The following is a 25,661-nucleotide window of genomic DNA, read 5'->3' on the forward strand; positions in this document are numbered from 1 at the left end:
CACCTGCTGTCTAAGCTTGCTCGCTCCATCTATAAAGGGTGGAAGAAACAACAGGAGAACCTAATTTCCGATGACAGGTATTGGCGCCTCTTCTAGACATGAGTTATGTAACCGATGAATCTAAAATCCCTATATTTAGCGTTGCCGCAATGCCTTTGCTGAAAGCAGCCATTTGCATTAGAGGTGTTGTTGCTACGTTGGTTATCAACAAAATGACTTTTAATAGAACATCTTTCTATTAGGGATTACAACATATTGTATATTTTTAGTATATGTGTCTGCTCGATCTACTTAAGGTATGCTTGAATTAAGTATTATTCATGATTTATCATGAGCTAATAGCTTTGTTGTAATCATCTCAGATTTGAACCCGTCCTGAACCCGGTCCGAGCTCGAATTGACCGAATTTGACCCGCACCCGGAGTGAACGGTCCAGATCAATGGGCATCTTATTGATCAGGCCCATTTCAAGTTCTAATTGGGTCGGGTCCAGTGCAAAGCTTCGAGTCGGATCCTAATCGACCCTTTATTTACCGCCCGTGTAAGTTTTGTTCCTTGGGGTTTGGGGATGGTTGGATGGGTTGCCACTCACCTTTGACGCCGAAGCAGATAGTCGCCGCCGTGTGCATCTTCGCCGCCGGCGTCGCCATCTTCGCCGCCGGAGCTCACCTCTCCTACGTCAACGTCGGTCCCCAGCGGGCCCGCACCCTCGCCCGCGACGAGTTCGTGAGGGAGCACTTCCGCAAGAAGTACGGGTCCGGCGAGTAGGGCCCCGTCCGCTCCCTGTGCCTGCGGATCCCCTCTGATCGCTGATCTCTCGACATGGGTGGCTCCGATTCCGTCTCCATAGTCTCGGTACCTTATCTTGATCCCTGATCTTTTTATTGCTCTCTCGATCTTCTTTCACCAGCTATCTCTTGGTTGCTTCTGTTTATGGATCTCTTTCAAATTGTTTTTGTGAACGCAAGGATCATAAGATCCTTATCGTAATCGCCATAGTTGGGTGGTGAATTATATATTCTGCATAAATCTTGCAATTGCACTGCGTTGGTGTTGTTTTTAGTTTTGCTTCTTTTATAGTTGGTATATGCCACTAACACAATTGATGAAATTTGAGTGCTAGTGAGATAATTTAAGCTTCATTAATCTTAAAGCCGAGAATGGCTGGATCACCTCATAATGTCGTAATTCAATCCATAGTAATAAAATCCTTATTGGACCAACTGGATATATAATTAGACCCTCAACTACTCTTGTAATACCCCTATTGTCCCAGGTCGTGACAAATCAGAAGTGATCTAGTAAACAAGATCCCTTGGATGTGGTTAGAGGCCATGTCATGACGCCTGGTTAAGCCTCATGAGCACCATGATAGGATTTTATTTTGGGTTAGTCTGATCCTTCGCGAGGACGTGAAGACCCAAAGTGAGAGAGATTGTAAAACATTGGTAGTGCATATCAAAAGTTGAATGATACTCGAACTTTGGGTTTAGACATTTTAAATCAGTGGATACGTGATGACTTGGGAGGCTGCTTAAACCTCGTGAGCACCATGATACGATTTAATTCTGGGCTAGGCTAATCCTTGACAATGACATCAAGCCCTAAATTTAATAAAGATTCTTGTTAGTGAACCTTTACGCCATGGTCGAGGTGTCAGCATGGCTCGGTCCAATCCCGGATGTGCAAGGTTGCCCACGCGGATGCTCAGGTGGTGGAAGCAAGCGTCGGGTCGGGTTGAGTGTGAGCCTCGTCTCCCGAGTGCGGTCTTCTCCCTTGGCGAGTGGCCTACTTCTTCGTCGCCAAGCTCCTGTGCATAGGCCGAGGTCGGGAGGAGGATTTCCCACCTCGATCTCTCCGAAGGTTAAGTTAGTATTGAGTGAAGTAAGAGGGAGTTGAATGCTCGAAGTTCTCCCCCTGATGTCGATCAGGGGGTCGACTTTTATACCTGCAAACGAGGGTCGATCGTACGTGATCTGTTAATGGCGGCCGACTCCTCGGGCAGTTGGCTTGTACCTCCTGTGCGAGCGCCGATCGACCTGCACGGATCTGTGCCGCGGGGCATCGTTCCGAGCTTTCCGAAGCAGCTTTGTGTTATGCGACATCGTCTCGTACGACCTTGGACAATGCGGGAACAGGTGGTCGCCCCATCCGAGTCCGAGGTTTCACGTCGACGCAATGCACCATATTAGCCTTGAGGCTCCGCGTTGGCGCTAATGTGGCGACTAACTATTGCCATGGGGGTGGTACCAGAATATGCCCTATCATTCTCTATGCTGCCCCCCCCCCCCCCCCCAAAAGAGGCATGCCTTGGGTTCCTCATGAACGGGCTCGGGGCATGGCTTAGTGCCTTTTGCTAGCTGGGTCGACTGTCATGCTAGGATTGGTGATTCGATCGTTGGTTGACCGTGAACTTCTATTCGGAAGCTGGACTAGTTGAGTGACATAACTCGGGGACTGGGCTGGCCGAGCAACACTACTCGGTTGTAGGATTGGCCGAGCAACACTGCTCCGGCACATGACTAGCCGAGCAATACTACTCAGGCACTGACTTGGTCGAGCACACTGCTCGGGCACTGGGTATTGGACTAGTCCAGCAACACTACTTGGGCACATGATTGGTTGAGTGACGTGACTCAAGCATTGGGCTAGTGGAGCAACACTACTCGGGCTTAAGACTGGCCGAACAATGCTGCTCAGGCACAGGTTTGGCCGAGCAACATTACTCGGACATCAAACTGGCCGCAAGCCATAGCTCGGGCATCAGAGTGGTCGCGATGCATGGTTCGAGCATTGGACTGACCGCGAGGTGTGGTTTGGGCATTGGATTGGCCGCAACATGACTCGGAATTAGACTAGCCACGAGCCGTGGCTCGGGCATCGGACTAGCCGCGAGGCATGGCTCGGTCATTAGATTGGTCGAGACGTGACTCGGACATTAGATTGGTTGCGAGGTATGGCTCAGGCATCGGATTGGCCGCGAGGTGTGGTTCAGGCATTAGACTGGCCGCGACGCGTGGCTCGAGCATTGGACTGGCCGAGACATGACTCGGACATTGGATTAGCTACGAGGCATGGCTCGGACATCGGACTGGTCGAGATGCGACTCAGACATTAGACTGACCGCGAGGCGTAGCTCGGGCATTGGACCAGCCGAGACGTGACACAGACATTGTTTGACAGAGATGCACAACTCGAGTGCTATTTAGTCGAGGTGCAAAACTCGAACACTGTTTGGTCGAGGTGCGTCATTCGGGCACTGTTTGGTCGAGGTGCACTATTTGGGCGAGGTGCACAACTTTGGCAATGTCGTATAGGGTCATCTGGGCCCGGAAGGTGCAGACATGTTCTGTTGGATCGGAGCCACTATCATAGGCCTCCAACGTCGGGAGGCGAAAGTTGAGGGGGATAGATTTGTCTTGAATTTCTTGGGCGAAGGGGGACCCAACCGAGGTACTTTCTCCGAGCTCCTCCCTGGATTTATGGAATTCCCTTTGAATCTCGTCCAGGTGCCGATTCACCAACCGCAACTGGGCCCGGAACGAGTCGTCCATCAAGTCGGATGATAAGGTGTTGGCTTCGAAAAAGGTCGAGGCAGCGCGTCTGGGCACAGGGATGTTGTGCTCTGTCGTTGGCCTTGGGTGTCCCAATTGCTCCCCAGTTGGGGGGTGGGCATCTGGAGCCAGAGGTGGCTGGTCGACCGGGGTGGCATTGTGAGGTGTAGGGATGAGCGTAGGTTGGATCACGGGCGACGATCGTGAGGGGAGAACTATCTGCTGAGCTAGCTGGGGTATAAGGGGTGTGATGGTCTGCATTATCCCAACTAACGCTTGCACCTGGTGGATGAGGTTGAGGAATGCCTCGGTTGAGACAGCAGGCTGCCCCATGATGGTCTCGAGATCATTGAACAGCTGCCAATAGTGGCTCGGGGTCGCGATCGAGGTATTCCCTTCTAGGCTCGGAGGAAGTGGGAGTTTCCCTCCAAACCCGAAGGTCGGGCGAGTCGGGGGTGGCTCTTCTCTGGGATGCTCTCCCGGGTTGCTCGGATGGGGGCGCTCTTGCGACATCGGGCCCTTCCTCTAGCGCCAACTTAACCTTCGGAGGGGTCGAGTCGGGAAATCTCCCTCCCGACCTCGGCCTATGTACAGGAGCCTGGCAACGAAGAAACAGGTCACTCCCCAAGGGAGAAGACCGCACTCGGGAGACAAGGCTCAAACTCAACTCGACCCGACGCTCGCTTCCACCACTTGAGCATCCGCGTGGGCAACCTTGCGTATCCGGGATTAGACCGAGCCATGCTGACACCTTGGCCATGGCGTAAAGGCTCACTAACAATTATAATACATTAATAGTCCATATTAAAAGTTGAATGATATTAGGACTTTGGGTTTATACATTTTGGATCAATAGGCATGTTATGACATGGAGGCTGGTTAAACCTCATGAGCACCTTAATAGGATTTGATTCTAGGTTAAGCAAATCCTTGACGAGGACATCAACCGATAAACTTGAGATTATAATATATCAGTAGTCCATATCAAAAGTTGAATGATATAAGAACTTTGGGTTTAGACTTTTTGGATTAGTGGCTTAGGCTTAATAAGTTGATGGATCAGTTGTCTCATCAGACCACATCGTGACAAATGATCTTAGAACCAACCTAATAGTGGATATGGTGAGGGTCTCTGGTAGAAAAAGATTATACATGGATGTTCTTGAGGACATAACATGATAGATTACAGTGATAAGATTGGTGTACAATTAATTGAACAAAACATAATTCCTCCCAACAAAGATTAAATAGTTGAAAGCAGGCTATATAGCATCTCTGCCTCTACATAAGGTTCCACATTCAACAAGCTTCTGCATGCTTAATGCAGAAAAAGTTCTGCCATGGTTTTTTAAGTCCACAAAATGCACTTTATATAAAAGTAAAAGCGCTAGTTCTATTTACAAAAAGATTAAATTTTGGAACCACAGTCAAACAGTTTATGTTTGCCTCCATTCCATTCCTCCTCTCTATTATCCTCAACATATTAAGATACTGAGCTCTGAGCCATCATGAGCTGCTGCAGCAAGCTGTAAAAATGTGTTCTACCAACAGGGGAGGCACCTCATGCTCATGCAGTGAGTGGTAAAAAAGTTGAAATCATGGTGTTGGGCTTTAAGCTGCTTGAGCCATGAGTTGGCGGCGCTAAAGAGGGAGTTGATTCTTTCGTGGTCTCCTGATTCAAATGATGTCCAAAGACTCCCTTGAAGTTTGTAGGTCGCTAGACCAAATGGAGGAAGGGATATGTGGTTCTTTTTCTCAGATTTTGTTCCATTCTTTCCGGCTCTGGTAAAGCCCAGATCATTTGCCATGCTCCCCTTTATATGATCTGTAAGGGCATTGTGGAAACAGATGACTGTCAAAAAAATATAGATTGTAACAGCTTAATATTCATGTCAATTATGACATGAAATAAAAGAAAACTTCGAAGAGTATATTTCATGTCAATTGTGTCATAAGTTAACTAATTCATGATAAAAGTTTTCTTTGAAGAAGTAAACCATCATATAATCATTTTCGATGTCCACCTCAAGATAGATTAGAGTTTACTTCAATACTAGGCTCCAAAGTATCTATTCTGTGGATTTGATAGATAAGGGCGTGCCTATAAGAATTGGCAACTCACACTGGTACATAGATTGGACCAGTTTATTTGCAACAACAACTCATCTAAATAAACCATTGCTAATTACTTGTTTTTTCTAGAATAGACACAGATGGCTCAGAACTACTATAAAGTTTACTTAAGAAACCTTCAAATTTTCTCAAAAAAGAAAAAAAATAATCAAAGAAAACTGAAATTAGAAATCTCACTGCATGTTTGCATCCTGAGAAGCATCAAGATCCAAAATGTTAGGGTTTGAAGCATGCATGAAGTGTATAAATATGTTGTCATGTGTCGTCCATAGAGTGTATGTTTCATCAAACATGAGATATTTGCATCGTGTTCGGAAAGGAAGATTCAAAAAGGGGAAGTAATAGATAATCCTTTTTTTTATTTAACCCTTCATTTTATTTGCATTCAACAACTTGTATGACAAAGTAGAGAAGTTTCGATGTCTAATTTTGTAACATGTGTCACGTCTATTAATATGCAAAATACCGCTCAAGAAGATAGGTGATGAAATCATGATTCCAAATTTAAGGTATCAAAGCTCTAGTGGAGATTCCAAAAGGGTGCCACTACTTATGCAAGATTCCTGCAGCCAAGGCACATGTCATGTGTATCGACATCACAAGAACCAATGCTTATAGCATGCATCATACGAATATATCAAACTTTGTAGGTAGGCGTTCTTGTATTTTCTTTTTTTAGGTGGAAGGGGATTATACCTCATGTATTTATGACGTATTAACAGAATATGACAATATAGGCTTGCTTTGATCATCTATCGCTGTGATCAGGAATGACCAAGATAGAAAGTTAACCAAAACCAACCTCCGCATTTCTAAGTTTAAACCAGCTTAAAAAGCAATCAGACTCTTACCTTCTTGTTCATATTTTAGTTAATTGGTTCCCCAAAAGTCCAATAGTCTAGTTAAATTTGGGTCACCATCAATTCACTTGAAAATTTGAAGTTTCAAATGTAGCTAGGTTTAAAAACACTGGAATTATTTTTTATTTGACATGAAAGACTGTGACTGGGGGTATCGGATAGAGAGCTAAAACTATCATAAACACATACCTTGAAACAACGAAGACAATGAGTGATAGGTTAAGAAGCATACGGACAGCTCCTTCACACTTGGTGTGGTTGGGATATGATAAATAGGATACCTGTTTGACAAGAGGAAAGTTGAATCTTATATACAAAAAATCTTCATTGTTAACTCTAGTTGTTTGAGAAAAATATAGTAGTAAAATACAAAACAATAAGAAAGTCCTCTGCTTTGGCTGTTGAAAAAAAAAAAAAGGACAAGTATCTCCAAATCAAAGACTAGAAATCCAAGACATGTTTTGTTATCGACCTTTATGAAGAAGCCATCACAATTTTCAAATCTTGGTTATGGATTTAGTAACTGTTGCTAAAATATTACAAGATTATGAGTAACCTTGCATTTTTCTAACAGGAGGAGATAAGAAAGAAAACGGAGGTCAGGCATACCAGGCTACCGACATCCAACTCGCAGGTGACAGCTCTGTACTCTTAAAAGAAGTCAGGCCAGGGTAAGTCTGAGCTAATTCAAGTACCTACGAAACGAAAATAAGGAAGCATGAAATCACAGATATTTTGACGGAGAAACAGCTCAAGCACACAACCTACCTTGTCAAGAAGGGGTATCCTTCCGTAAGGAGAACAACTCTCGAAGAACTCAAAGTATAAGTGCCTCGTGTGCTCGCTAGTTCGCCACTCATTCCCATGACCTAAGTCGAAGCCCTGAGATGCAGCATCCAAACCAGCCAGCGTCTTGTACTCACTATCACTACAAGATTTGTTCCCACTGGTCTCCCTGACATTATTATTAACGCAATAGAGAATGTAATGTAATCTAACTCTATTTGCAGGTCTCAAAGTTGTGATGCGATTATCTAATTGTATAGCTGTTACAGTAGATGAGAATGGATCAGAAACCTGGAAGCAGCAGTAGCTTTGTGAGTGTATATCTGAACTCCAGATAGGTATGGCACATAATACTGGATTATCGTCGCCCCATCGTGTAGGCACACCGGAACGCTGGCACCGTAGGCGCTCCATTCATAGTACTGCTCCCACAAGTCTCCGAGGACGAAGAACTCTTCGACGCTGTCCTTTCCGGTCAGTTGCTCTTGCACAGCTCGACAACATGACTGTAATTATCAAGCAAGAACCATATATTTTCTTATTTTTTGCAACAGAGAAAGATATTTCGGATCATAAGAACAGATGATAGTTTTCTTACTTTGAGACTGATAACATAAGAACCTCTCTGAATGTGTACATAAATGCTACGGAACTTATGATTTCACAAGAAAAATGTCTTCAAGTTAATTATACATTTAATTACTTTGCTAGCAAGAAAAATTAAAGGTAAATTGGAGCATGAATCTCTCTGCAGTCATCATCTATTTACTTTCAAACTGAAAAATGTTCTTGATGGTACACAAATTCTCTGCTCTATAGCCGGACTGGAAATTGATTGCAAATGTACTAATGATTTCACACATTCAAATGCCCAGAGAAGGTGTTGAGCTAACCTTCAAACTAAACTGCTATCACTGTACAACAAAGTTCATTCACCACCGTCCGTATGTACTTTGATATCTTAAGTTCGATAGATATGAACAGTTACTAGAGGAAGCAGTAAAGGAAGTGAAGACGCCGAAATAAAAGAAAGGAGCAGACGATGCGAAAGTACGAAGAATACTGGTCAAAGAAAGAGAGGGGGAAGAAAAAGAGAGACCTTGGGAAGCTTGTGGGACGGCACGGAAGGAGTGGTGGAGTCGAGGAAACTCTGCAGGTTGGAGCGGCCTCGTCGACAGTTGTTGGCCATCGCTGTATGTTCCTTTTTACTCCCTTCGATGTCGCTTCTGTGCAACCGCTGCTCTCCCTTTGCCTTCCAATCTCTTTTTTCCAGGTAAACAAGAAGAAGATAATAAGCAGAAACCGAGGCGAAGAAGAAGGGCGAGGTCAGAACAAGGGCTCTGCTCTGAGATGAGGGCAGAAGAGAGGCGACGGAGAGGGGTAGGGATGCGGGTGGGAATGGGCAAATCCCAAGTGACCTCGGCGCTCGCTTTCAATGCTCATCCCACCATTCCGATATGGAAAGTTGACTCCTTTTACGGAATTAAAGTGTTATCTACCTTGAGATCTGGTTCATTCAACCCGAGCCAACGCAGGGGGAACACAAAGAAGGAACCGAAGCGGAGGGGTTGAACGCACGAACGCTCGGAGGAGCCTGAAGAGGTCAGCGAAGCGCGAACATTGAGAAAGCCTCGCCCTTTTCGAGCTCTTCTGCTCCCGCTAACATCCCCCTTCGGCTCCCAAGCAAAATTGCGTCTTCTGCCGCTTCTGCGGTGGAAGAATCAGAGGATATGGAACATAAAAGGAGTGTCCTTTAAGAGAGAGAGAGCAGAAGAGAGGACAGGAAGACGGGAAGTGTTTGGCAGCCAGCGGACGCTTCGCCGCGTGGTGTCTTTACACAATCGGTTTTCGTTCGCCTCTGCCGCATCCTTGTCGCCTGCGTCTCTGTCTCTCTCTCTCTGGATTAACTATGGTTCGGCACTTGCTGACTTCTCTCACCTCCACTCTCTCGCCTCTTTCTGTGGATTAGAGACACTAAATCTCTCTCTCTCTCTCTCTCTCTCTCTGGATTAACTATGGTTTGGCACTTGCTGAGTTCTCTTACCTCCACTCTCTCGCCTCTTTCTGTGGATTACAGACACCAACTATGGTTTAGCTCTGATCTCCTCTTATCCTCTCTGTTATCATATCCTCCTCTCCCCCAAATGTCTATCATCGATTCTCTTATCATCATCTCACTGACTTTGTTGATCATTCGATGCTCGACAGACGTCAAATCCTATACACACTCGGTTCGAATTTCCTTGAGAGAGTCATCTCGATATGGGTATGAATTGGAGATGTGGGTTTGGGGTGCGTCAAAAGTCAACAGACCAAAGCAAAGTCACAGGAGAAATGAGGGTGAAGGGATGGCTCATCATAAATGAGTGATCCCAGTGTGGACACTTGACTTTTTCTTTGTAACCTATGAGATCGATTGATGGGTATTTGTAGAATTGGAATGGCAAAATAAATGGGATTGATTCCGACAAGTCCATTGGACGAAAGAAAGAACACGAGACCTGATGAGTTAGGTCTTATTAAATCGATTGGGCCAAAAGAAGATTTGTCGACAGATTTAGCATTCGATTTCATATATAAATCTCTTTTATTTTTCACTCGACATCGTATATACATGATGAAATAAATAATAGTATAATAAGACTGCATCTTGATATGATCAGTATATTTAAGATGTTGATTCGATGGTGACGTATCAGACATTACTTGTACGTAAATAAATGCTTGAAAGTTCGTCCAATAAATTGGAGTAAATAATCATATGACTACTATTCAACTAATGCAATGCAAATCGTGTGTCACCTTCTTTAGGACTTTTCTTTTACCACGTGTCATGGTCTCGTAACTCCTTAGCCTTCGACTTCAATTAGAGGCGTTTAAATGGTGAAGACGACAGAGACGAGCCGAGAGTGGAATGGCTTGGAAGCAAATATAAGATGGTGATCACCGCTTCTCGAGTACGTAGTCAACGAGGAATCACAGATTTGGTGGTCAAAAACCTTGGGTATTTTTTTACTGGGTGATATCTCTCGTGCGCTTGCACGCGGCGTTTCATGCAGCAATGGACCGTAGGTGATTGTTGTGAATAAGAAGAATGACGACGAGAGATGAGGGTTACTTTACATTTGTGTTGGCACCAACATAGTTGTCGAGCAATGTTGCTTTGCATTTGTGTTGACATCGATGCAAATATAGACCGACGTCGCTTTGTATCTATGTTGACGTCGATACAGATACCGAGCAATGAAACGGTTGTTTGACATTTGTATTGACGGTCCTTTTGTCGCTTGGCAACTGTGTTGATGCCGACGCAAATGTAAAGCGATGAAATGGTCGCTCCGCATTTGTGTTGGTGTAGACACAAATGCAAAGAGGCCTCCATCTCTCTTCGTCGCTTTTCTTATTCACAATAATCACTTACGATCTCTAATGGCATCATCGTCCATCGTCACCGATGCTATCATTTACTACCAACTAGAATATTAAATTTTTTTTATCTATTATTTTTATTTTTTTTTTAGTAAATTCAATGGTAAATAGATCTAGATATTTTACTTTTATAACTATAAAATTTATAATATAAATTTTTTAAATCTAAATATTATGTGGATAATCTATAATTAACCTCGTTCGTATCCGATACTCTTCTTCGTTTTACACGTGATAAACAACAACAACAATAAACATGGACTCGAGGAATGAAGACATGCTCAACATCATAGAATATATATATATACACATGATTTAGTGGGGAATAAAAATGACCCGGTCTTTATTAACCATCTAATTACATTTCAATAAATCCAAAAACCATGAACAGTTGACTTGGATTTATGTAGCTTCTGCTAGCATCGCCGATGGAGATCATACAATGTTACTTAAACTCAAGACACAACAATGATATCAATTATTGGTCAGTAGGACAATGACAAGAAAGATTGACCTCAGTGGATAAACCCACCACAAGATCAATCATTGACTAAGCTTGTAGTCGCTTGGTGGGCAATGTGGACGGAATGGCATCAAGTCCAAATAATCTTTGTACTTTAATTCAAGTCTGTCGAGGCCAAATAAGATATGATGTTATCACTAAACATTGGCTGCTCCAGTTTTTTACTGCCACCCCATGCCATGCTAATAAAAGAACTCGTACAGCACACTAAACAAAGAGCTCTCGGAAGAGACGAAAGCATGCTAACAATGACCTAGAAGCAGTCATCCTGTGGTATTTCTGAGTCATGAACATTATTACTGTTGTGGGAAACAACTTTGAGCCGTGGCCTCGGGGCCGACGCATCTTGGTTCGGGTCCGGACGACGGGGACCTCCCTGGGGCGTTCCTCGAGCCCGCTGAGGCGGTCAAGAGCGGTGTCCGATCGGGACGGTGTAGCCGTCTCCTCCGGACAGGAACTCCTCGGCTGCGCGTCCGGAGGGGACCTTCGGCTTCGCACCTGCACAAAGGTCGGGTCGAGGCGCTCAGCCCGACCCCTCCGATGATCAAGTTAGCAGATGTCGAGGGGGTTTCAGATGAAGAAGTGTTTTTGTGTGTCTTGTCTCTCCCTCTTTCTGATGAACGAGAGGGTATTTATAAGGAAGCTTACTGCTTCCTGAGCTGCCAGCTTGCAGGGGGCAAGTTGGTAGCGTCTGACTTTGTATTGACGTGGCGTGAAGAATTGAGCTTTGGCAGGATGTTAATGCGCCTCGGTCGGCGTTTCGATCTACATTGATCAGGTGTTGTTGCGTGAGGCGTCATCTGACGTCAACTGAGTCTTATCATAATTACTATCCTCATCAATTACTCCATCACTTTGACGTGCAATGTGAATCTGGTCTTTAAATAGCTGAACATGATTTTGATTCCCATCGTATTTATGTTTCGTCTGAAGGTGCCTTCTTTGTAGGCTTAGTGTTCCTCAGGAGTTGGCATTCTCGACTCACGCACACTTCGATGTTCCAACCCTAGAAATGGACTGCGGTGAGCCACAGGGAATCCTCCTCCTGCAGCAGAATCAATGAACAGCAAAGCTGGTTTGATGTATATTCCTGTGCGGTGTACACACACATTCAAATGTTACCACCTCCTCACAGAAACGATGGAGGAATCTCCTGCAGAGATCAACCGATGAACTGTTTTGGCCATCTGATTCACATCTGCTGGAGAAAACAACTACAACCATTCTACTAAGATAAAAGTTACTCGTATGGTGCCATTTGCACGTCTCAGCTGAAATCTGCAGCGACCGGATAAGGATGGCCACTAAGTAAGCTACTGAACAACTTTTGCGCTGTAGTAGTACTGTGGTCTGATGACACTACCTAACCTTATCTTCTCCAACACAGCTTTGTCTCCACGTTTAGTACGTGGGAAATAAGTCGTTGTAGCCCATTCTCCTCCATGAATACATGATGTAGCGTTGTCCTTGAGATTAAAACTAGGATAGTGTAATCCGAAATGATCCTTTTGATTTGGTTCGAACTAAACAAGCTTTAGGTGTGATCGAGGGAGTTTCGGATACTCGATTTGATGTTGATCTACATAAAATATTTTAAGATAATAATGAAACGGAGTAAATATTTCAAGTAAACAGACATCGATTATGGTGGTTTGATTGATCTTTTATGATCGATTCAACCAGAAGATAGAATATTTTCCTGAGCATCTTATATTGGGATGAGGTCTGCTCAATTATTGATCAGGAGGACCATATCTATCCTCCTCATACTCGTGTTGAAATCTATGAGATCATTTTGATGTGGGCCTTTCTTTCTTTCGTGTAGGAAAAAGACTGGGTTTTGTTTGAACTTTGCAGACACTTCACATCTTTCACGCTCTTTTCATGGATCTTCTTTTGGTCCCAGAAATTGTGTGTGTGTGTGTATTGGTTTCTTACAGTTGCAGGTAAAGAACTGAAGCAGGAAAGAATGGCTGCGAGTGCTGAGGAAGACAACAAAACTGTGACCTGGAAATGTTATCTCCGCTGATCCATCTCCATTGGGCAGCAGCATCCCACGAATCCTCCTCTTTTTATCTTCTGGTTCTGCGACTGAGCTCGTGAAGTGACCTGCAAGCCATCATCGATGGAGGTGATCCCCGAGAGCTATGCGTGCTCTCCCGCACAACGAGACGTGATTCGTGATGGCGACTCCATTGTCCCACGGACAGCGAGTTTAGTTTGATGGACAACCGCACGTGCGCGTCAAAATTCGTGCATGTTTTGTTGAACTATGATCTACTATAATAATAATAATAATAATAATAATATATGACTTTGATGGACGACTTCACGTGTGCGTCAATATTCGTGCACATAAATACTAGCAGCAGTGATAGTAGCAGGAGTGTTGGATGAGAGTTCTACTTTGATGGACGACCGCACGTGTGCGTCAAAATTCGTGCACATAAAAATTAGTTGAACTATGATCTACAACAATAAGAATAATAGTAGGATTGCTTTCATGGACGATTTCATGTTGCGTCAAGATTCGTGATATGCGCCAAATACTCGTAACGGAGATGCCAATCATACAATGTTTCGTCTGCTTTTGCAACAGGCTCACGCATCTAACGTAGCTCCTCAGGATTCGTGCACTCCATGTTCATCATCATGCATTTCTGCATTCCCCACGGATCTGTTCAGTCACATCAAAGTAGGAATATATTGATGCGATCAGGAACAGGAGACAACAAAGCAAGCAAGAAATCCAGCATGAGACCCGCTACGATGTTAGCAGCGAGCGTGAGACAGATTACGTTCTTGTTTTCATCCATTTCTTTCTTCTAAAACATATAGCATGGGCTTTCATTTCTGTTTTCTTTTATGATGATTGCAAATGTATGCTTGATATCAGCTAAAAAGTCTCGCAAATCTACCAAAACCAATTAGTATACCAAATTTCTGTGACGATATGAATGTTAGTTCAATTCTCAGAATTCATGTCCATATGGCCGATAAACATGAAGATTCATGACAAGGTATGTGTTCTTTGTTCACCCAAAATGGACGTGGCCTCAGTTGCTCCTCTTGCCTCGAGCTTGGCAGCAGCAGCAGCTCTTCGGCAAAAGGATCTCCAAGCACTGCTAGATTTGCAGGGTATGCACAAGAATTCAAACAAAATTCTGCAAATTTGAGATGATAAATTTGAAGTCACAACGATATGAAAGACGGAAATGATAATTAAACCAAGTTTCAAGTATATTTGACATGCACAGTTGCCGACTTAACCATGGTTTAGTTGATAATACACAAAACCTAACTAAATGGTGTATATGAATAAATACTAATTTTCTAGTGTCACAAATGTTTCTGCTGTGATGCACATATGGTATGTTAGAGGTTTTGAGTAATTAATATGTAATCTACAAATCAGATTAATATCTATTGTGCGTATTAAATCAGATTTCTTCGACCGTCGAGAATATTGTGAAAGTTGTTGATTATTCTCAGAGATTTTAAAAGCTAATCAAGCTGTTGAGTGGCTTCTAATTAGAGGGGGTTCATCAACATAAGCCCAAGTCGAAATCCGGCATCTCAGTAGCTATTTTTCATCAAATCTTAACAAACCTTACTTATTTTCAAGGGGCAAAAAGCACAACGTAGCGGATCATTAGACTCTTCTCAATATGTGCCGTCTAGTGAGCTTGGCATATGAATTTAGTGTACAAAGGAGACTGAGATCAGACACAAAGTAAATTAGAGAAATAAATTATTAGTTCAACTTTGAAGTTGGATCATATCACAATTAAAAGCAATAGATAAACTTGTATGTATATAAAACGAGAATAAAGTGGGGGATACGAAGTCTACCGCTGGCCTTTTAAAGAGCTGAACCCAAGTGTCCATGGATGATGGCATGACCTTATACTCTCAGAACAACTCCATGGCATCACCTGACATTCTCTCTATATCTTCTTGTGTAAGGAGAGTCTTCTTGCCACCACTGCCTGCCTTATCATAGGGCTGGGCCATCCTCCGAAGGAACTACAACAACGCAAAGACCAAATTGAACACTATGAGATTCTAGTTAAAAGGCTGAATAAATGTAGTATTGAACTATGTTTCCTCATGCAAGAATAAACATATATAATCTTTCTAGTGAATCAGCTACAAAAAACTAACCACAACTGAAGAGTTATTACTTAGGACTGAACATTAATGACGGTGAATTTGATTTTAGATCAAATAGAACTGATATTAAGGACCTCCAACATGGAGGATAATTAGTGAATACTGCCAATACCATGGCTAATCATATTTAAGCTTATCATGCTATCAATAATGTCTTCTTAATTGTAGAAATTTCTAAGCTGGCACATAAAATTCAAAGATTTGTTTAAGAAAATCAGAACCCAAGATCGGTGCTAAAACACTTGATACATTATGGGAAAATGCAGGAACATACATAGAACTGCAGAAGACATTATCTATAAGGGTTCACAAGTACAACAATAAAGGTGACAGTTTTCCACTCATGCAATGAATAAAAAGTTTCTCAAGTACAACTATCAAATCACAGGAGACAATTCTCCACCCATATCCCTGGGAAAAAGAAAATACCTTCAAAAGCAAATACTGGAGAACATATCAAATCAGTAACATACCTCTCGTGCTATATGCAAAGCCATGTCTGTGCTTAGGTTGAGGTGTGCATCACGTAGATGTGACAGTATCCATCCAGGTAACTTAGAGCGTTTGTCATGACGACTATATCTGCACAAAGAAAGATTAAGATATGTTAATCTGCTAGTAAGAAATCTAGAAAACATTTCAGATATATGAATCAGAGCCACTAATTGTCGTCAAACTAAAATATGAATGATTATAGGCATATGCTATGCTCTTGAAGAACTCCCATAGGTCGCCCCAGTAAGAAAGACAAATCCTGAGTCTTGTTATTTCCACTTGAGATGATGTGACCAGACAAATGTAACATTTTTTTTTTTATAATGAAAATCACTATATAAATCATGCATAAATCAAATGCACATACGAGTGTAGAAAACTGATAAAACTGGTTTACCAATAGAATATTCATTAAGTAGACATCACAAGGAGTTATCCTGCAGCCTATGAATGTATACATGAGTGCATGTGATAAGTGGAAAGGGCCTCTGAACATAATAGCAGGTATACTTCAGGAAGCAGGAATAGCAATGGCCATATAATAATAGAAAAGGAAAGTAGAAGTCAGTTAACAAGAAATATAGAAAAAGGAAGGAAGAAATGAAGTCTAGTTTCCTACAAGAAAAATCAGTCATACGTCATCACTCTGTCTAATAAGATAACTTAGAAAAACCTTTTATTTTCTTTTTTCCAAACTTTAAAAAAACCAAGGAATTAAGCAAGCCAACCTTGACAATATATGTTTTCTTTTCATAGAGAGAACATATTTAATCTTTTGAATTTGGAAGCAAATTCAGATCGATATGAAAAATAGTGTCAAAACTCAAAACTAGATTTTCTGAAATTATTCTCCAGGATACGCAACATCACAGTTCCAAGTGGGTGTTTAATAGTCCCAATGGTCGCACAAGGAGCCAGTGCTGTGTAACCAATAACTGGAAAAAACCTTTCTCAAGTATCTAGTTAACCAAGCAAACTATTGAACTTCGATGTGTATGCATAATTAAGCGCTTCTCATGGAGATACTAGGAGTCCTAGTATGAGAAACTTGCTTTCTTTAGAAGAGAGGTGTCAAGCCCTGTCTCTTTAGGAAAGTCTACCAACCATTGGTGTCTGTTTTCCACAAAATAAAATTTTCTCCTAACCAACTGAATCTACAAAAGAAGAATACTCTTTTACAGTTCCGGCTGCTTATTTTTTTCTCACCGCCACAGTCAGAGCAACTGGTGCAGTGCAGTGGGACAAAAAAAGCCTAATTTAGCCACATAAATTTACCAGTTGGCAACAATCATCAACTCTCCAACTGATTTTCTTACTTATGGAGGAATAAAGGTGATTTTCTTACTTATAGCATAATGTACACATATGTTTATTAAACTCATGACAACCTGTGTTTTTCGCCGGGCGGAAAACATGCCAAGAGATATCTAGCTGTCTCAACTTGTTTGGCTCACTCCCACTGGATTTCTATTCCTCATTTTGAAGTCTCTGATATCTCGAAGTCAAGACTATATCATGATAATGCTTCTTTGATTCCCCAATCTCGAACACATAAAGTCATAACAGTGATTTAAAAAGCGCTAGGCGCCAAGGTCCCAAAACTCTTGAGGCGCTAGGCACTCGCCTGAACGAGACGCCCTAAAATATTAAAATATTAAAATATATAATATAATTAATAAATAGAATTATTTAAATAAAAATATGATATTAAATTAAAAACAAATATTAGCATTGTTAAAATCTAAATAGTATATTATTGATCTAATAAATAAAGATTATTTTGAACACTAATTAATAATCTACTGTTAACAGTATATTCACTGTTAACAGCAATAAGGAAGAGTAGAGACTGAAGAAGCCGACGGTGAGAAGTTGTGTTGCAGGTTATAGACAGCAACAGAGTCGTGTCGTGGATAGCAACAGGCAGTGGACAGCGATAGCAGTAGCGGATAGCAATGACAGACAACGGACAACAGCGAAAGCTGAGGAGACTCGATCGGTGACAAAGGAAGACTCAGAGGCAGCGAGAGAAACTATTGGCGGTGGAGGCAGAGGGAGAAATCGGCGAACGCAGAGGGAGAAATCATCAAGGGCGGAAACAAAAAGAGAAGCGTGCGTAGGGTTGGGAGTCGGGGTCATGCGCTGATATAACTACGTGCATTAGTTGGTGCAATCGAATCAACTAACGTAAATTTAAGCAATTTGGTCGCCTTATATCAACCGGGCGCTTGCCCGAAGCACCCAGTAGCTAGGCTAAGGTGGGCGCCCAGCAACGCCTCATTGAAGCGCATCGCCTGGCCTTTAAACGAGGCGCTTGGGCCTCGTCTCGCCTCGCTTAAGAGCTTAGGCAAGCGCCCGAGCGCCTTTTTAAATCGCTGAGTCACAATGTCCAAAAAAGTTTAAATTTGTTCGAGTGAATCATGAGTCTACTACGATTGAGATGCTTGTTCTGAGGTATTTTTGTTCCAGAATTATGAATCTACTAAAAGTCCAATTAAGAAAACAGGAGTAATTCTAGGTATATATATCCTTATCTGGTTAGTTTCAAGTACCTCTTCTTTCATTTCAATCCTCTTCTCCTTCTATTCTGTATTCGACTTTTCTACTTTATTCTTTTTAGCATTTTCACACAATCTAAAACTATAAAAAATTAAAGAAATTAATCGAAAAACCAAATGAGATATAATACCTTTTGTCAGCAAATATCATCATCCCATAATCTGCTTTAGAACGAATTACACGGCCAACACATTGTGCAGCTTGCCTCTGTTCCAAGACACAATGCAACCTAATTACTATAGTGTTTCTCAGAATAGGCCTGGACAAAGGATCAAGATGGACATACCAATGCGTCAAAAGTGAGAAAATCACCCTCTTTTATCTGAAAGGTCTCCCGCAAATACTCTAACCTAGCTAGCAAAATCCTGTAATAGAAAAAAAGAAGGAGCTGTATAAATCCCTAGACAACACCAAACTAACAGAAATCAAGAATATAATAATCAGACATGATTATATGGCAAGTTAAAAAATTGATACTACACAAAGCCCATGTAGTGAATAAGAAATAAGAGACTGTTTCCTTCAACCCTTGGCTTGCTACATGTGCCACAGAGATAAAACACCATTAATATTTTTTGTTCCTTTGTTGACATAAATGTTCATTCAACAAATTTAGAAATACAAAATCCCATCGGGCTATCTAAGAGGCATGGTCTTGGTGACATGAATACACTAAAGTATTAGTTCTCTCCCTACCCACTAAAGTGATTAGGCTTGTTGGCTAAGGTTAATATCAGGTAGTAGTATGAAATTAAAACTAAAGATTACCTGCTAAGTGTGTACTGGAAAGGAACCCCAAACATGATAACAAGTCTGCCATAATGACGATCAAAGTCTATACCTTCCGCCACCTTGCCCCTGCAAAACAGCATTTGTCCTCAGAAGCAGATGAAGCCAACTCTTGATGTTGAGCTTCCATACACATATCAACAAGCTTGCACAACACATTAAAAAAAGAAAAACATATCATGCAAAGATCTTAATCAGATAATTACGAAATATCAGCAATATTGATCTCAAAGATCCAGTAAAGTGACTAGGTTTTAGCCACAAAGGAGTTAAAAAAACTACCACAATTACTACGGCTTCATTTGGCTCCAATCTAATTCATTCAGTTTCTACTCGTAACCAGGTAGATTGGGCTTAAAAGTTAGCCAAATAATTGGAGCAAAAAAGTTCTAAACTAAGGTTTTGGCTTTTGTAGAGATCCCTATCTTAAGTGTTAACTACAAACAACCCCTGTCTAATCCATCTTTATTATTTGTTCCACAAGAACACCAATAGCTGAAAAATCCCAACTACAATCAATCATCATTTTAGAATATCAAAGTTTTATTAACCCTTCTCTTCAGCTAGTGTACTTTATGATCATAATTGAATTTGTAATGTACTAGAAGCTATTTGTTCACTCAGCAACCTCCTAGAGTTCCTCTCAGCGTTAAAGTTTCCACAGATGCAGCTATCAGCTAACTTCTTATTCTAAATATCCAATAAATATCTTTCCTTCAATCTTTATTAAATATCCAACACTATGCATCTAAGCAGTGTCAAGAAAGCTTATTCACATTGTTGCCCCATCACCATAATTGCTCTCACCTAATAAAAGATTCACTGAAAGTTGAGTTCTAGTTTATGACCCAGAATCAACATTCAACTACAAGCCAAACTGCTAAAACTTTGAACAAGCTCAAAACTGAAGACACATCAAGAACCGAGAAAAGGCAAGTTATCTTGATATGTAATTGAAGGCAAGATGTCCTATCTCATATACCAACTGTCTAGAATCTCTCTCAGCATTAGAGTCTCTGCAATTGGTGGCTATCGACTAACAGGTCCTTATTAAAGCCTACGTACAGGCAAGCATATTTCTTTGGATCTCTCAAGTCCCTAACACTATGGATCCAAGTAGTATCAACCTTCATACTGTTTCCTTGTAGACACGATTGTTCTCACCTTACAAAAGCTTCACTGGTACTATGCTGTAGTTTATGAACTGAAATCAACATTCATTTGAAGACTAAACTGCAAAACCCATAAATTTCCGAAGCTCAAGCCATTTCAAGAGCTTAAAATTAGCAAGTTATCTTGACACAAGTTCTAGGCAAGCTATCTTATGATATCTTTCATACACCTATACAGAAATGTGCTATGAAAAAAGCCGAAATTACCATGTACAAGTTTAAACCTGCAACCAACATCACATGGACCTCATACCACCCAAAACACATAACAGTACAAGGATTAAAGGATCAACTCTCAGCCCAAGCATATACGTATTGCACAAAATATTCTCTCTCAAAAACATCTAGTTAGCCTACAAATTTGAACATACATCAGAATATTGGATCATAACCTTACAAAATTCCACATACTCAGTTTGCTGGTAAAACTACAATATGGGTCTATTAATGGTCAAATTTCAAAGATAGAAAATAGCACCTTCCTGATACATTTTCCTGATTACTTTGGCACGTTTATCATGATCTTAATGTGCTTATTTCATGTGTTTCCCAGAAATAAAAGAAGTAAAAGCAACATTTACTTTGCAGTTCCTTTTACATTGGAGATAAACTATAGACATTATGTTCCAAACTCTCACTCGTTGCAAGGCTTGTTTGCTGCAGTTATCCTAGAAAATGCTTATGGATTTTATATATCATAACATGCTTATAGGATGCATATATATGAACAATTTCAGACTTCACTATCACCATGGTTCCACTAAATGGTCATGTAGAATATGGTGCACGAAGTAATGAAAAAATTTTATGCAATAGATTTGTAGCAAGTGAAACAATTATTTCAATGTGTAAGAGATAATGTATACATCAATGATCATCTTGTATGAGCACAATCCTTTATTTAAGAAGAACAAAACCACAACTTGAACCAGTTGATACCAAGATACACATGTAAAATTGCAGGACAGGATTAGCGGAACCTTGATTGAACACCCAGGATTCACTACTTGGTTAGACAGTTGTAAAAGCTGACGTATATCAGAAACACTGGGGGAAAAAAAAAGAACATGAGATTAGAAGTACCTAGCAACAGAAAAAAAGACAGCCCCTCTTCCGCAGTCACAAGCCCTTCGATAGTTATCGAGAGCTAATGTAGTCTCTACTACATCTTGAGTTTCAATGAAAACTAGTTTATGTTGCATCACATCCTGAAGAAGAAACTTGTAAGTCATTTTATTTAGTGAGGTTCTTTGTTTTGTAACAGTCAATTGATCACCTGCAATATTCCCATTTCGTTCCAACTGTTGACAATGCCATCCATATAGGAGTAACTGACAAAGAAACAGACAATACCATCTGGAACAGCAGCAACCATTTCCAGCAGTAGTCGTCCATAATTCCTCACAACACCAGGATCACTACGCATGTCAAACTTTGTGCTTACAGGTAGCTGATCACTGGAACATTGAGCATCAACGTACAGTAAGGATTTGTTGTACAAAGAAAAGCAAGAATCCAAAATGTTCAACAACAAAAACAACCAGTCATAAGGTCACAAATAAAAACTGTCCGAACATGTAAAAACAGAAGATGAAGTACTATTAGTGATTTTAGAGGGAATTTCTTTAGTACTGTCAAAGAACAATATCAATACACATACATACACACATATACATATGGAGCCAACAGTTAGGCAAACTTTCATACTTAGATAAGTATAGAGCACAATTGATTCACACAATATCACATTAGACCAAGTCAATAGCAAAGCATAATATTAGGATATTGAATTATACCTTCCACGAGTTAGAACCATCGGACATATGCAATCTCTTGTCAAAGACATTGTAAAACTTCGACTTATGACTGGGTTGAAATTCAGAAGACGAGGGTAGAGATCAATTGGGCTTAGAGTCCCAGAAGTAATTACAACTGACTGGAAGCGTTCAAAGACAGGCTTTATAGCAAGTGAAGCATCGTGACAGCTGAGCTGCAATTACAAATAATGATGGATGAATATGCCAAAACTCATTAGATGTTATATGCAATAAAACAAAAACCAAAGAACTAGTCACCTGCAGCACAGGATCAGGAATATGAGGCATTCGCTCATCAAACGGTTCGATGATTATTGAAAAGCCTCGTGTATATGTTCCAATTAATGTTGCAAAGTCACAAATTGTCTGGATGTGCAAGAACTCATCCGTGTCAGTTATTTCAAGCGTAAGCATGAGAGAGTGCAAGCGATCATAGCAGAATCTAAGCATTTTTTGATCAATTCCAGCCTGGGAATTCACAGAAGCAACAAAGGCTACAGGCCCTTCTGTCTCAACATTTTCAGTTTGTAAACGCCCTTTCAGATATTGTACTAGTCTTCTTAAAACAGAGAGGAAATGTTCTGCTCTCCTGATATTTCCAGGCACAGCCTCCTTCAAAATATCATCAGGCAAGGCAGGATTCGCAAGCCAGGCATCAGTTACTTCAGGAAAAGAGGGGATATTATTACCATCAGTTAACAATAGTTCTAAGAATAGATCAGATGGAATTTGGAACAATAAGACCATACATACTGGGTAAACTTCCTCTTTGTGCCAAACCTTCTACAAGACGGTTGTATTCTGTACGCAGTCTGGTAGCATCTGTCGCCTTGAACCTTCCTACCAAATTGAGCTTTCATTTCATCAAGTAATAATTTGATGTCTAAACAATGCAGGGACGAATTCAGTCAAACATAATATGAACAAAACCTTTTTTTTTCTTTTCCCGATTTCAGACCAGTAGAGGTAGAAATCAATTTTTTTATATCTAAAAAATGGGGCTGCAGAGCAAGAAGCAACAATCAGCATCCTACCCATTATTGCTAAAATTTAAGAATGGAATCCACGAAAACCAAGAAATGAGGTGAACAAAATGGAAATGAATGTTTTCCGAAGCTCATTGATGTATCATCAATCCAAAGAAAACCCTAACAGAGCATTTAATAAAATCTCTAGAATTTCTGACAAGTTATTATATTGTGATATAAAATGTGATATGGTTGGCAAATATATATACAAAAAACGAAAGGAACATTGAATAGAGGTTGATGTAATAATAGAGGAGAAAGGGAATTTTTTTATGAAATGAACAGAAATCAATTTCTTCAGATCGTGTTTTCTTTTTTTATTACTATGGTGGAATCCATGTTTACATCATTTTGTCACTTAACAAACTCCTTTTTCATCTTCCAAATAATCATATTACGTGCTCAATGAAATCCATCCACAGCATACACTCTGTCTTGTAGATAGTCGGTGAGGCGGGAAATCATTAAAACGAGAAAGAGAAACTTTGGAATACCTATCGATCTCCTGGACCATGCGGTTGAGATTCCTGGTGGCGCCTTCCAGTGTCTGCCGCCGAATGCTAACGCTGAGAGCCTCGATACACACATTGTCAATGTTATGGGCCTCATCGAACACGACTACGCACTCCCTCTGCATCTCTTTGGAGATGATGCTGGCGACCTTAGGGTCGAGCAAATACTGGTAGCTGTAGACCACGATATTGGCATAGCGTATGGTCTGCCGGGCGAGGAAGTAGGGGCACCAGCCCTTGTCCCTGCCGAAGGCGCGGAGATCCTGGAGCGTGTACACCCCGGGGGGGAGCATGACGGAGGCATTGGATGAAGAGGCGGCGCGGTCGAAGCCCTCGAAGAAGGAGCAGGTGGGGACGGCGGGGTCCTCGGCGGCTGCGGCGCGGACCCAGCTGGCGGTGAGGCGGCGGCAGGCGGAGTCGACGGAGTCTCGGGAGGCAGCGGAGACGATGGTGGGGTTGATGCATAGGTTCTTGCGGGAGGAGAGGCCTAGGGCGAGGAGGGAGCGGCGGAGGTCCGGGGGAACGTGGGAGAGGAGGAGGCGAAGCTCGGCAAGGGTCTTCTCCATCTCGTGGACGGTGCGGGTGCAGTAGAGGAGCTTCAGCGGGCGGTCGCCGGCGCGGGAGAGGGAATAGCTGGTGATGAGGGAGAGGAGGGCGACGGTCTTGCCGGTGCCGGTGGGCATCTCGAGGAGGCAGTGACCACGCGCGTCCAGAGCGCGCTTCAGCTCCACCATGTACTCGTACTGCTCCGGGTAGATGTGCTCGTAGGGGAAGTACACCGTCACATCCTCGATCTGGAATTTCATGGCTGCTGCTGCTGCTGCTGCTGTTGCTTTTGCTTCCCCCTCCTCTCCGCTTCCCCTCTCCCACCACGACCGTGCTAATTGCTTCTCGGTGATGCCGCGAGCGGCTTAATTAGGGTTGAGAGAGAACTGGCCGGCCCAGTTTCTTTTGAGCCGCGATAGAAACGGTTCGACCCCATCAAACCCGAAACATTCACATTATATTTTGGTTGCTTAAGAATTAGCTCACTTTCTCTATGAATCTAAAGCTCTTTGTACTCATCAAGTTAGATATAATGAAGAACACTCTTTCGACATTTATTTTCTTTTTTCTATGTTTATTTATTGATGTTTTGCAATATGGAATGGAATCTAAGTTTTACCATCCAACATAATCAATCACTCTTATCATTTCATTTTTAATGTTTCTCCTTTTACACTAATTAAATATTAGACATTAATTTTTTGCCTCTTGTGACTGGAAATTATTTTTTTAATTAGCATTTTAAATAATAATTGAATTATGGTCTGCATATTAAACACTTTTGTTAATCTTAAGGAAGATAAATTATCATATCTTATATCTAATAATAGTTGATACAGTGAACTATTAACTAAATCTTTTATTAATAACTATATCATATCTTATATCTAAATTTTTAGTTAATAATTTCATTCCTAGAAATAGATAATTTGTAATATGCTTTTGAAGTAATTTATATCCTTTTTTAAAAAACGATAATCTATCAAAAATAAGTACAAATATCACAATCTTAATCATTTTATATATACATGTACAACATAGTATCATAAAAATATATACGAATTAGATATTTTGAAATTGATTAATGGATGATAAAATTACGTTAAAGGTTCTTTTTATAATAAAAAAAAGGCATATTTAATTTATTTTAGATAATTATATTCAGTTGATACTTTGCTTAGATGTTTGTTTAAAAGCGTAATATTAAAGTTTAATGATTTTTCTTAATATGAATAAAGTGTTGTAACATTGTCTTACTAAGCATCTCAAGCTTAAGATTGTTAAG

General features: G+C 41.2%; 2 protein-coding genes and 1 long non-coding RNA gene across 6 annotated transcripts; 1 reads left to right on the forward strand and 2 right to left on the reverse strand.

The window, feature by feature from the left end:
* The first annotated feature begins 551 nt into the window (after positions 1-551).
* On the forward strand, positions 552-9,376 carry LOC135653238 (uncharacterized). 2 transcript variants are annotated; one of them, XR_010502369.1, is made up of 3 exons: positions 552-855; positions 7,122-7,807; positions 8,308-9,376. It is a non-coding gene; the product is annotated as an uncharacterized LOC135653238 (long non-coding RNA). The 2 variants fall into 2 exon arrangements; XR_010502368.1 differs by having other exon boundaries at positions 8,318-9,376.
* Positions 4,794-8,972, reverse strand: LOC135653237 (uncharacterized). Of its 3 annotated transcripts, none has more exons than XM_065174986.1 (7): positions 8,833-8,972; positions 8,433-8,595; positions 7,625-7,839; positions 7,316-7,493; positions 7,157-7,242; positions 6,737-6,828; positions 4,794-5,406 (listed from the first exon to the last, which is right to left on the reverse strand). In XM_065174986.1, the coding sequence occupies exons 1-7, from the start codon at positions 8,847-8,849 to the stop codon at positions 5,096-5,098; spliced, it is 1,062 nt and encodes a 353-aa protein (XP_065031058.1). In that variant the 5' UTR covers positions 8,850-8,972; the 3' UTR covers positions 4,794-5,095. The 3 variants fall into 3 exon arrangements, with proteins under 3 accessions (XP_065031058.1, XP_065031059.1, XP_065031057.1); XM_065174987.1 differs by having other exon boundaries at positions 4,794-5,379; positions 7,316-7,502; XM_065174985.1 differs by having other exon boundaries at positions 7,316-7,502.
* A 4,824-nt stretch (positions 9,377-14,200) lies between the features above and the next one.
* Positions 14,201-24,740, reverse strand: LOC135653355 (general transcription and DNA repair factor IIH helicase subunit XPD-like). The gene is made up of 12 exons (XM_065175249.1): positions 23,813-24,740; positions 23,044-23,126; positions 22,549-22,952; positions 22,270-22,463; positions 21,750-21,930; positions 21,557-21,681; positions 19,281-19,370; positions 18,799-18,877; positions 18,643-18,719; positions 15,932-16,040; positions 15,138-15,311; positions 14,201-14,449 (listed from the first exon to the last, which is right to left on the reverse strand). Exons 1-11 carry the CDS (start codon positions 24,634-24,636, stop codon positions 15,198-15,200), a joined length of 2,280 nt encoding a protein of 759 aa, XP_065031321.1. The 5' UTR covers positions 24,637-24,740; the 3' UTR covers positions 14,201-14,449; positions 15,138-15,197.
* Positions 24,741-25,661: the final 921 nt, after the last annotated feature.

This window comes from Musa acuminata, chromosome BXJ3-11 (assembly GCF_036884655.1).
Source record: "Musa acuminata AAA Group cultivar baxijiao chromosome BXJ3-11, Cavendish_Baxijiao_AAA, whole genome shotgun sequence".
Taxonomy (NCBI): Eukaryota; Viridiplantae; Streptophyta; class Magnoliopsida; order Zingiberales; family Musaceae; genus Musa; species Musa acuminata.

Bases quoted from the DNA above. Each gene is read 5' to 3' on its own strand.
- LOC135653237 (XM_065174985.1), bottom strand. The intron at 7,840-8,432 runs GTCTCTCTTTTT...TGATAATTACAG, and splicing joins CGTCCCACAAGCTTCCCAAG to TCATGTTGTCGAGCTGTGCA. The intron at 7,243-7,315 runs GTAGGTTGTGTG...TTCGTTTCGTAG, and splicing joins GGATACCCCTTCTTGACAAG to GTACTTGAATTAGCTCAGAC.
- LOC135653355 (XM_065175249.1), bottom strand. From the start codon at position 24,636: ATGAAATTCCAGATCGAGGATGTGACGGTGTACTTCCCCTACGAGCAC. The intron at 23,127-23,812 runs GTATTCCAAAGT...TTTGGTAGGAAG, and splicing joins ATGGTCCAGGAGATCGATAG to GTTCAAGGCGACAGATGCTA. The intron at 18,720-18,798 runs GTATGTCCATCT...GTCTTGGAACAG, and splicing joins TTCTCACTTTTGACGCATTG to AGGCAAGCTGCACAATGTGT.